Genomic DNA, 10,328 nt, shown 5'->3' with positions numbered 1-10,328 from the left:
GGTGGGAGGGGGAGCTGCAGCCAGAGCCCCTGGGAAAACAGCACAGCCTGCCCAAGCCGTGCCCATGGGGCTTGCATCCGGCTGCAGCCCTGCCAGCCTCCGCGGCAGACAGAGCATCGAGCCTGCGGCCAGGACGAGAGCCTCCGGCTGGCCCCGCGGCGGGGTGCAGGGGTACAGGGCACCGGGGGCAAGGGCTGAAGAACAGGCCGTTTAATGTCCGAGCTGGAGCACGAGGGGTCACGGAGCTGTGCAGGGCACCTGAGGGTCCTGGGCAGCCTGGTGTGGGCAGCGGCAGGTGCCCCCTCTCTGTGCCTGCGCAAGTCCGGCTGTGGCCCCGAGATGATGCCCGGTCCCAGAGTGGTCATGGGGAGGGCTGTCAGTGCCCGAGTACCCCCATCAGCTGCCAGCCGGCGGGGCACTGAGCACGTAGAGGAGGGCCCCCAGTGAGAGCACGAGGAAGCCACCAAAGCTGAGCCCGAAGCCGAGCTGGTCCACGAGGCCACCAACAACCGTGCTGAAGGCCAACTTGCCCAGCACTTCCAGGGCGGCCAGGACGCTGTAGTGCGTGGCCTGCGGGGACAGATGGTGCCCGGTGCCGTGTTAGCCTGTGGCACCGGGGCAGAGTGAGGCCCCAAGGTGTCTGGTGCATCCCCGGGCTGCACTCCCAGGGGTAGGGGTGGGCGCAGGGTACCTGGATGCTGGTGTCGGCCCGCTGCGTGCACTGCATCATGGCGCTGAAGGTCAGGGTGGTGACGATCCCCCCGAAGAGGTGCTGGACGCAGAGGCTCAGAACGGCAGCCGCTGCAGAGGGGAGAGAGGCAGGCACAGCTCAGCGTGTGAGAGGGACCTGTGTGTGCCCTGCCTCTGCCACCGATCTTCCCTGGGGCCCAGGGCAAGGCACTTAACCTCTCGGAGTTGGGTGGAGAACGGGGCAGGGGCTGGGGGGACCCAGATACATTTCAAGGGGCAGAAGATTGTTTTCAGCTACATTTTGCCTGCAGGAAATGCTGATGTCTTGCTGAACTACCCTGGCCCCAGTGTGAAGCTTGACCATGCAGTCACTGTATCCCCCCCGGGGCACAGAGTCCCAGAGCTGTGGGGCTGGCAGGGAGCTGCAGGGCCACATCCAGTCCCAGCCCTGCCTGAGGCAGGATCAGCCCCGTCCAAACCCCATGTGCAACCTCAGAGCCACACGACACAGTCACCCTGACACAGCCCAAGGCATCGCCTCCGCCCTGGATACAGGGGGGCCACAGCTGCCAACATCCCGCTGCTACTGGGGGGTCACGGGGGCTGCAGAGACCCCAGGCTGAGGCGGTGCTCCCGCTGCAGAGGAAAGCAAAACCCCCAGTGCACACCAGTCTGAGCAGGGGGGAAATCCCTTCCTGCCCCCAGTGCAGTGCGGGGCTGAGCCTGAGCGTGGGGCAGGACCCTGCGGGGTTGATGCCAGCAGGAGCACTGGCACAGCCCAGCCCTATCCCTCACACGCAGCACCTTTGAGGGAGGTTTCAAACCCGCCCCCACGAGACATGGAGCAGGGAGGGGCAAACACCCCCCACGTGGCACCCAGCACAGCCCAGAAGTCTGGGAAATCCCCACAGCAGAGCACGGGCATCGCTGCGCCCAGATCACCCCCACCCAGTGCCCATCCAGCCTCTCCCTGAACCCCTCCAGTGATGGAGAGTCCCCTTTCCTGCCGTCCATCCCTCTCCCTCCCTGCTCCAACAGGGAAGCAGCTTTTCCTGCTCTCCAACCTAAACCTGCTTTGCTGCAGACCTCCTGTGGCTAAAAAGGAAAGCCTACAAAGGATGGAGGACGGGATTCACCTCCAAGGAGGATTACTCTGCGCTGGTCCGGTCCTGCAGGGAGCAAACCAGGAAAGCCAAGGCTGCGACTGAACTCCAACTAGCTTTGAGCATCAAGGACAACAAAAAGTCCTTTTTCAGATCTGTGGGGAGCCGGAGGAAAAGCAAGGGCAATGTTGGACCCCTGCTAAACCAGATGGGGCAACTGGCAACTGACGCCCAGGAAAAAGCCAACCTCTTAAATAGGTACTTTGCGTCAGTCTTTCATCAGTCACACGGGATGCCCATGCCTGCTATGGGACAGGGAGGTCCGGGTGAGGGGGATCCCCTACCCTCCATCATTGCTGACCTCGTGAAGGAACACCTTGAGAAGCTGGATACCTTCAAGTCAGCCGGCCCTGACAACCTGCACCCCGGGGTACTCAAGGAGCTGGCGAGCGTCATAGCCCAGCCCCTGGCACGGGTCTTCGAGAGCTCCTGGCGCTCTGGTGTAGTGCCCGAAGACTGGGAGAAGGCCAATGTGGTGCCGATCTTCAAGAAAGGGAGGAGAGTGGATCCGGCTAACTACAGGCCCATCAGCCTGACTTCTATCCTGGGGAAGATCTTAGACAAGTTCATTAAGGAGGCCATCCTTGAGGGACTGGCCCAGGCTAACGTCCTAAGGGACAGCCAGCACGGGTTTGTTGCGGGTAGGTCTTGTTTGACCAATCTCATTTCCTTCTATGACCAGGTGACCTATCACCTGGACGAGGGAGAAGAGATTGATGTCATATATCTTGACTTCAAAAAAGCTTTTGATCTGGTATCCCATGATCACCTCTTGGCCAAACTGCCCAGTTGTGGCCTTGGCTCCACCACGATCCGCTGGCTGGGAAATTGGCTCCGTGGTCGGACCCAGAGGGTTGTGATTGATGGCAGTCACTCATCGTGGTGCCCTGTGACCAGTGGGGTCCCTCAAGGCTCTGTCCTGGGACCCATCCTGTTCAACATCTTCATTAACGATGTGGACATTGGAGTCAGGAGTGGACTGGCCAAGTTTGCCGATGACACCAAACTTCGGGGCAAAGCATCCACGCCAGAAGAGAGGCGGGTGATCCAGGCTGACCTGGACAAGCTCAGCGAATGGGCAGACGAGAACCTCATGGTGTTTAACACGGAAAAATGCCAGGTTCTCCACCTTGGGAGGAAACACCTGCAGCACCCGTATAGGCTCGGCAGTGCTACGTTGGTTAGCACTACAGAAGAAAGAGACTTGGGGGTCAGCATTGACCACAAGATGAACATGAGCCTGCAATGCGATGCTGCGGCTAGTAAAGCGACCAAAACGCTGGCTTGCATCCATAGATGCTTCTCGAGCAAATCCCGGGACGTCATTCTCCCCTTGTACTCGGCCTTGGGGAGGCCGCAGCTGGAGTGCTGCGTCCAGTTTTGGGCCCCACAATTCAAAAAGGATGTGGAGAAGCTTGAGAGAGTCCAGAGGAGAGCCACGCGCATGATCAGAGGTCAGGAAACAGATCTTACGATGACAGGCTGAGAGCCATGGGACTCTTTAGCCTGGAAAAGCGCAGGCTCGGGGTGATCTGATGGCCACCTATAAGTTTCTCAGGGGTGACCACCAGGATCTGGGGGAACGTCTGTTCACCAGAGCGCCCCAAGGGATGACGAGGTCGAACGGTCACAAACTCCTGCAAGACCGTTTCAGGCTGGACATAAGGAAGAATTTCTTTCCTGTCCGAGCCCTCGAGGTCTGGAGCAGCCTGCCAGCGGAGGTGGTTCAAGCACCTACATTGAACACCTTCAAGAGTAAACTGGATGCTTATCTTGCTGGGCTCCTATGACCCCCGCTGACTTCCTGCCCTTTGGGCAGGGGGCTGGACTCAATGATCTCCCGAGGTCCCTTCCAGCCCTAATGTCTATGCAATGTCTAATGTCTATGAAATCAAGCCAGGGGTCCGTGTCCACCTCTGCAGCTAGAGACAAGGAGCTTCCTCTCCTCTCTCTGGCGTTGCCGTGGCCCTCGAGGTATCCACAGATCCCTGCTGTGTCCCCTCTGAAGCACCTTTTCCATCCGCTGAACCTGCCTGGCTCCTCCAGCCTCTCCGCCTGTGTCTTCCAAGCCCTCGATCTTTGTTCCCTGCCCCTGGCACCTCCCTCACTTCTGGCTGAGGGGAGTTTTGCAAAGAGTTTGGATGATGGATTTGCCCAGGCTGGCTTGAACGGAGCTGACCCTGCCTCAGGAGGGGTTGGACTGTATGTGACCCTGCAGGTCCCTGCCTGCCCCACAACCTGGGACTCTAGGATTCTCCCCATCCTTTTTAAAACGTGGACCCCAGAACTGCACAGGCCCCTCGGTGAGTCCTGACCAGCGCTGAGCATTGGGGCGTGATCACGTCCCACGTGGACTCGTCCAAACCATGCCGAGTTCTCTGCCCCAGAACAACTGCCCCAGTCCTTTCCCAGACTCAGAGCGGGGTGACGGCCAAGAGGCGGCATTTGCTGCAGGGGCCCTGAGTCTAATGCAAGGGCCTGGAGTCTGACAAGGGAACCAGAAACCAGGGGGGAGGGAGCTTGGGGGCTCCCCCAGACCCACCAGCCAGGCTCCCCAGCTGAACCACAGCTCCCAGACAATGCCCTGGGGGGCACAGGGCAGCTGCCTTGGAGCCCACTGTCTATCATGCTCCCAGAGAGAGACCCTGCGGGGCGCAGCTTACCGCCAAGGAGAGAGATGTGGGGGTCATACGCGAGCAGCAGCAGGGTCTGCAGGCTCAGGCCACAGAAGCGGAGCAGCAGCAGTGTCTTCAGCAGAGCCAGCGGCTGCCTGGAGGGGAGACAGACTTGAGGCAGAGGCTGCTCGTGGAGCCGGGGCAGCCAGAGCTGGGCCGGCGGACTGGGCTGGGCGCCCCATCCCCACCTGGCCAAGGGGAGCATGACCTGGAGAGAGCAGCAGGGAGGACGGGGGGACACCGGGGCGGCCCGTCTGCACATCAGCCCCGGGAGCCCCCGTCTGCATTACCTCTGCCTGGACATCAGCTGCCCGCCCAGCGAGGAGCCCAGGATGGAGCAGGCCACGGCGACTATCCCGTTCCAGAGCCCCAGCTGCTGGGGCGTGAACCCGTGGTCCAGCAGGAACAGCGGGAACATGGTAGCGGCTCCCTGCTCCCCTGCAAGGGAAAGGGGTGCCGACAGCTGAGTCTCAGCCCCCAGCTCCTCCTTGGGGGCTTTCTGCCCATGGTGGGTCATACAGCCCTCACCCCAGCCCCTCTGTACTGGCAGCCACTACATCCAACTGTCCCCTCACAAACAAGGACTGGGAACAACTGGCTGGGCTGCAGAGAAGGACCTGGGGGTTATAGTGGAGCAGCAGCTGAACGGGAGCCAGCCGCATGCTCGGGTGCAAAATAAGCCAAAGCCTCCCAGGCCGTACAAGCAGCAGCATCACCTGCACATCAAGGGCAGCCCTGGGGAGGCCATCCCTGGAGTCCTGGGTCCAATTCTGGGCCCCGCGTGTCAAGAAGGACGTGGACAGCTTGGAAAGAGTCCGGTGCAGGGCAGCAAACATGACCAGGGGCCTGGGAGACAAGACCTTTAAGGACAGGCTAGAAGAGCTGGGGGTATTGGGTCTGGAGGGGAGAAGCCCGAGGGGCTTCAAATCCCTGACGGACAACGGCAGAGAGGGTGGGGACGGGACTAGGAGCTACGGCCTCGCGCGGCAGAGGACAAGCCGGCTGGGGGTCAGGAGGAAGCGTGTGGCTCCGAGGGCGGCCGGGCGCCGGAGCGGGCCCCCAGAGAACTGGTGGGGTCTCCATCCTTGGACGTTTTCAAGAGCAGCTTGGACAGACACTTGTCTGGGATGGTTTTGCTGGGGGTGGTCCTGCCTTGAGCAGGGGCCTGGACTAGAGGTGACCTCCTGCGGTCTCTTCCAGCACAGCTTTCCTGTGACAGATCAGGAACAGCTTCTTCGCTCGCTGTCAGAGCAGGGAGGCAGCGGGACAGGTGGCAGAGACGGGGGGACTCTTCATCACTCAAACTGTGCAAGAAGAGTTGGATAAGCGTGAGTGGAGGATGATCTAGGTGTAGTGATGCCTGTGTTTTACTGTGGAGACTCCCCCGGCTTCTGGGCTTTGCTGGTTGCCACACGGAGCCAGGAGGGACCTCCATCCCTTGCTGCCGTGTCTGTCGGCCTTGGGGTTTTTCTCCAGCTTTCCCCCGAGGCGCTGGGTGCTGCAGCCCAGGCTGGGGCTGGGGCTGGGCTGGGCCAATGCCCTCGCTGGCACCAACCCCGCAGGGTCCTGGCTGGACAGGCTTGCCCCCCACACTCAGGCACAGCCCAGTGCTACACTGGGGCAGGAAGCGATTTCCCCCTGGTCAGACTGGTGCGCAGTGTGGGGGGGGGAGGGAGGGTTGCCTTCTTTTGCAGCAGGGGCACGGCCTCGGCCAGGGGTCTCTGGAGCATCTATTAACCTTCCACAGCAGCAGGATGTTGGTGGCCACGGCCCCCCGGCTTTCCCTGGGGCAGGTTCGGGTGTGATGCCTGGGGCTGCTGGGGTGATGGTAGTCTTACGAAGAGTTTAGGTGATGGTTTGTCTGGGCTGGTTTGGACGGGGCTGATCCTGCCTCGGGAGGGGTTGGCTTGGATGGGACTCTGCAGGTTCCTCCCAAACCGAATTCCCTGTGATGAACTAGGACCCGCTGGGTGATGACAGAGCGGATGGAGATGGGCTTTGCTCTGTGGGTTTCGGAGACAGGACGAGGAGCAACAGCCTCAAGCTGCAGCAGGGGAAACTGAAGCTGGAGATGAGGAGAAATACTCTGACTCTGAGAGGGGTTCAGCACTGGAACAAGCTGCCCAGGGGAGTGCAGGATCTCCATCCTTGGAAACCTTCAAGAGCAGGTTGGATGGACACACTTGCTGGGGTGGTTCAACCAGGGCTAATCCTGCCCGGTGCAGGGGGCTGCACTAGGTGTGGCTTCGTGAGGTCCCTCCCAGCTTGATGTTCCCGTGACCCAATGCCGTGACCGTGCGGGACCCTCTTTCCCCAACTCACCCAGCTTGTAGAGAAGGACGAATCCTGCGGTCCACGGGGTGCCTGGCACGCAGAGAACCTCCCGGACAATCCTCCGCGGCTCAAGGGTCCCGGCTTGGGCTTGGCTCTCCCAGCTGGGGGGCCGCGGCAGGAGCCGCAGCACCGGTGCCTTGCACACGTACAGCACGGCCACAAGGTAGACGGTGGCCAGGAGGCAGAAGAGAGTCCTCCAGCCCACGCGGTGCAGGACGGCGAGCATCCCGCCGCCCGCCAGCACTGAGCCCAGCTTATAGGCCACTACCTGGATCGCGTTGCCGTGACCCACTTCGTCCCGCGCCAGGAGCTGAACAGCCACGCCGTCCACCGCCACGTCCTGCAGCGAGGCCAGGAGGTTCATGACCCCCAGCGCCAGCGCCAGGGGCAGGAAGTCGGTTTCCGGCGACAGGGCGGCGCAGACGAGGCAGGCCAGCGCCAACCCGGCCATGCTGAGCGCCAGCCAGGCCCGCAGGGCGCCGCACCGGTCCACGCAGGGCGCCCACAGCACCTTGAGCACCCAGGGCAGGTAGAGCACCTTGGCCAGGCTGACACGGGTGAGGGACAGGCCGGCGCTGCGCAGGTAGACGGGCAGCAGGCCGGACTGCAGCCCATAGGGCAGCCCCTGCACGAAGTACAGCGTCCCCAGCAGCGCGTACTTGGCCTTCATCCTTCCCGCCCGCTGGGGGCGCGGGCCTGCAGGGGGAGGCAGAGCCGGGGGCTCAGGTGTGGCCGCGAAGGCCTGGCCCGGCCCCGGGGCTGCGCATGTCGCAGGACACGTGAGTGTACATGCCACGGGACACACATGTGCACGAACCCATGAGATGTGCACACCCACGCCATGGGACACCTGGGCACCAAGGCATGTGCACACCCATGCCACAGGACACGTGGGCACCCATGAAATGCACCCAAGCCACGGGACATATGCACCCATGAGGTGTGTGCAACCACACCACGGGACACATGCGCACCCATGAGATGTGTGCACCCACGCTATGGGACACGTGCACCCATGAGACCTATGCAACCATGCCACAGGACATGTGTGCCCCCGTGAAATGTGCACACCCATGCCTTGGGACACGTGTGAACCCACGAGATGTGCACACCCATGCCACGGGACACCTGGGCACTGAGGCATGTGCACATCCACCCCATGGGGCACATATGCACCTAGGCATGTGTACCCATGCCACAAGACATATGTGCACCCACAAGGTGTGTGTGCAACCATGCCACGGGACATGTGTGCAACCGCACTACAGGACACGCACACCCACGAGGCATGTGCAACCACACCACGGGACACATATGCATCCAAGAGATGTGTACACCTGCCATGGGATACGTGTGCACCCACGCTGCGGGACATGTACCCACAAGATGTGTGCACCCACACCATGGGACACGTGGGCACCCACCCACAGGACACGCATGCAGTGCCATGGCAACCGCCCCTGGCACCGTGGTAATGGGCAACCTGTAGCCACACGATGTGGCCAGGATACAGGCAGCCCCAATGCTGTTGTGGCAACCGTTGCCATGGTGCCCACCCCTCCTGCTGCCATGGCAACTAAGATACCGTGGGGATCCCCTTGTGGTCTAGGCACCCCGCCTCCACGCGGCCACCAGGCGCCAGGGCAACAGTCACCCTAGCAACAGACGGCCACCCAATCCTGGAGGCCCCCTGCTCCCCCAAACCCTGCACCTACAGCAGCCCTCGCTCCTCCACGGCCATCGACAACGCGGAAGCGTCGGCTAGAGCGGGGCCTCTTCCCGCCCGGCTCGTTAGCCTCGCCCACCGCCCAGCCATTGGCTACTCACGGGGCCCTCCTGGTTCCGCCGCTCACTGCTCTCCCCGGCTCTTCTGGCCCGGATCTCGCTCCACTCTATGGCGGTGGAGGACCGAAGCGAGCCCCCAGCAGCAGCCGACGCTGGCACCGCCCGGCCGTGCCCGTCCCTGCTGCGCTCCCCAAACTGTGCCACCGCCCCCGGAAAGCCGCAACGTACCCCGCCCCAGGGGGAAGCACGGCTGGGCTTTGTCCAGCGGGCAGAAGTTCGTTCAAGCGCTGCAGCGTGCCCCGTCCAGCCCCGAACGCCCACCGTGCTCTGTCTGCGACCAAGGGGCAGTTTAAAGTGCCGTGAAGCTGTGCACGTCTGTTAAGTCACGGCCATAAAGTGCTTTAAATGGCAAAACAAACAAAGAAGAAACTTCTGTCCATAGCCTAGGGCTTGACCATTGCTCGTCTCTCACCAGGCAGGGACGAGGGGCACGCGCGGACCGAGCAGGCAGCAGTTTAACACGAACACCAGGGAGGTCCTTCCCCCCCAGGGGGGCTCGTGGCCCGAGGGGTGGTGGGAGCAGAGAGCTCGGCCACGTGCACCAGGGCTTGGACACGTGCGTGGAGGAAAGGGGCATCGGTGGCTCTGGGGCAGGAGCGAGGGCACGGCCTCTTCATCGCCCTGCCTGGACCTCAGCGCTGGAGGCTGCAGGGAGAGGGGAACAAGGGAAAACCCTGCTCGGACCCGGTCACTCCCTGCAGCTCCATGGGACGCAGGGGATGGGCAGGATGGCCCTGGGATCTGCTGCAGTCCACGGCAGCTCTTACACTCTTACGTCTGGCACTGCTGGCTGCCCTGACACTGCGCCGTGCCCCGGCCCCCGCTGACGCTGCCCACCCCGTCCTCCCCACCACACGCAGAGTGGCCCCTGCTGCCCCCTGCACCGTTAGAGCAGGGGGGCAGCCTCATGGAGCACGTTCATGGAGCCTGGCTCTGCCCTCTGTGCTCCGGGGATGAGACGCACCCTCTGCCCCAGCTTCCGGGTCCAGCCCTCGGCAGCCTCTGCCCCAGGCTGGGTCAGCTGGAGTCCTGGAGAAGCCTGACCCCCAGTGAGCCCAGAGCTGCCCGGGCAGGTGGGGGTTGGACGTGGAGAAACAGGCCTGAAATATCTATTTGTGACATAAGACTGCAGGGAAAAGCAGAGCAGGCAGTTTCCCTGCAGGGAGCGTGGCCTCACATGCTTCACCCGGGGCAGCGCCAGCTCCAAGGCGGGAGCCCCTTCAAAACCGGTTGCACGTGTGTGTGCTTGGTGAGCAGGTGGACAAAATCACCAGGCTGCTGCCTGCAAAGATTTAACAGGTACAAGAGGACCGGGGGCGGGGGGTGTTCAGAACTGCCTGGGCTCCTGCCTGGGTTGGAGGCTTCTTGCCCAGACACCCAGCACCCCCCTGCCCTTACACTGGGACCACAGCAGCGTTCCCCAGTCTGCCCCATTTCCCAGGACATGTTGGCTGTCGATGAAAACCACGAGCCAGGGTCTCAAGGATGCCTGAGTCCCTCGGACTGGCCTTGGGAGCAAGGCAGCGATTTCTTTACCCAGTGCCCTTGGGGAAGTCACTCCATGTACCCATCCTGCACCACCCCCAGAGCCAGGCCACAGTGCCCACAGCAGGGGGCCGAG

The 10,328-nt window shown here is 62.4% G+C and overlaps 1 protein-coding gene across 3 annotated transcripts; it reads right to left on the bottom strand.

Annotated features, from left to right (window-relative positions):
• Positions 1 to 187: 187 nt before the first annotated feature.
• Positions 188 to 9,281, bottom strand: SLC33A2 (solute carrier family 33 member 2). 3 transcript variants are annotated; one of them, XM_090040808.1, is made up of 6 exons: positions 8,578 to 9,281; positions 6,851 to 7,558; positions 4,819 to 4,966; positions 4,517 to 4,623; positions 692 to 801; positions 188 to 570 (listed from the first exon to the last, which is right to left on the bottom strand). In XM_090040808.1, the coding sequence occupies exons 2-6, from the start codon at positions 7,530 to 7,532 to the stop codon at positions 397 to 399; spliced, it is 1,221 nt and encodes a 406-aa protein (XP_089896934.1). In that variant the 5' UTR covers positions 7,533 to 7,558; positions 8,578 to 9,281; the 3' UTR covers positions 188 to 396. The 3 variants fall into 3 exon arrangements, with proteins under 3 accessions (XP_089896934.1, XP_089896932.1, XP_089896933.1); XM_090040806.1 differs by lacking the exon at positions 8,578 to 9,281 and having other exon boundaries at positions 6,851 to 8,571; XM_090040807.1 differs by lacking the exons at positions 4,517 to 4,623; positions 4,819 to 4,966; positions 8,578 to 9,281 and having other exon boundaries at positions 6,851 to 8,571.
• Positions 9,282 to 10,328: the final 1,047 nt, after the last annotated feature.

This window comes from Crocodylus siamensis, chromosome 3 (genome assembly GCF_052110815.1).
Source record: "Crocodylus siamensis isolate JL-2025a chromosome 3, ASM5211081v1, whole genome shotgun sequence".
Lineage (NCBI taxonomy): Eukaryota > Metazoa > Chordata > Crocodylia > Crocodylidae > Crocodylus > Crocodylus siamensis.
Note: the sequence above shows the minus strand (reverse complement) of the source record. Positions and strands in the feature narration are given on the sequence as shown.

Excerpts from the sequence above, each read along its gene's own strand:
- SLC33A2 (XM_090040806.1), bottom strand. The coding sequence starts at position 8,267 with ATGGTGTGGGTGCACACATCTTGTGGGTACATGTCCCGCAGCGTGGGT. Across the intron at positions 4,967-6,850 it reads CGTCCTTCTCTACAAGCTGG|GGGAGCAGGGAGCCGCTACC; the intron begins GTGAGTTGGGGA and ends TTTCCCTTGCAG. Across the intron at positions 571-691 it reads GGGCCGACACCAGCATCCAG|GCCACGCACTACAGCGTCCT; the intron begins GTACCCTGCGCC and ends CTGTCCCCGCAG.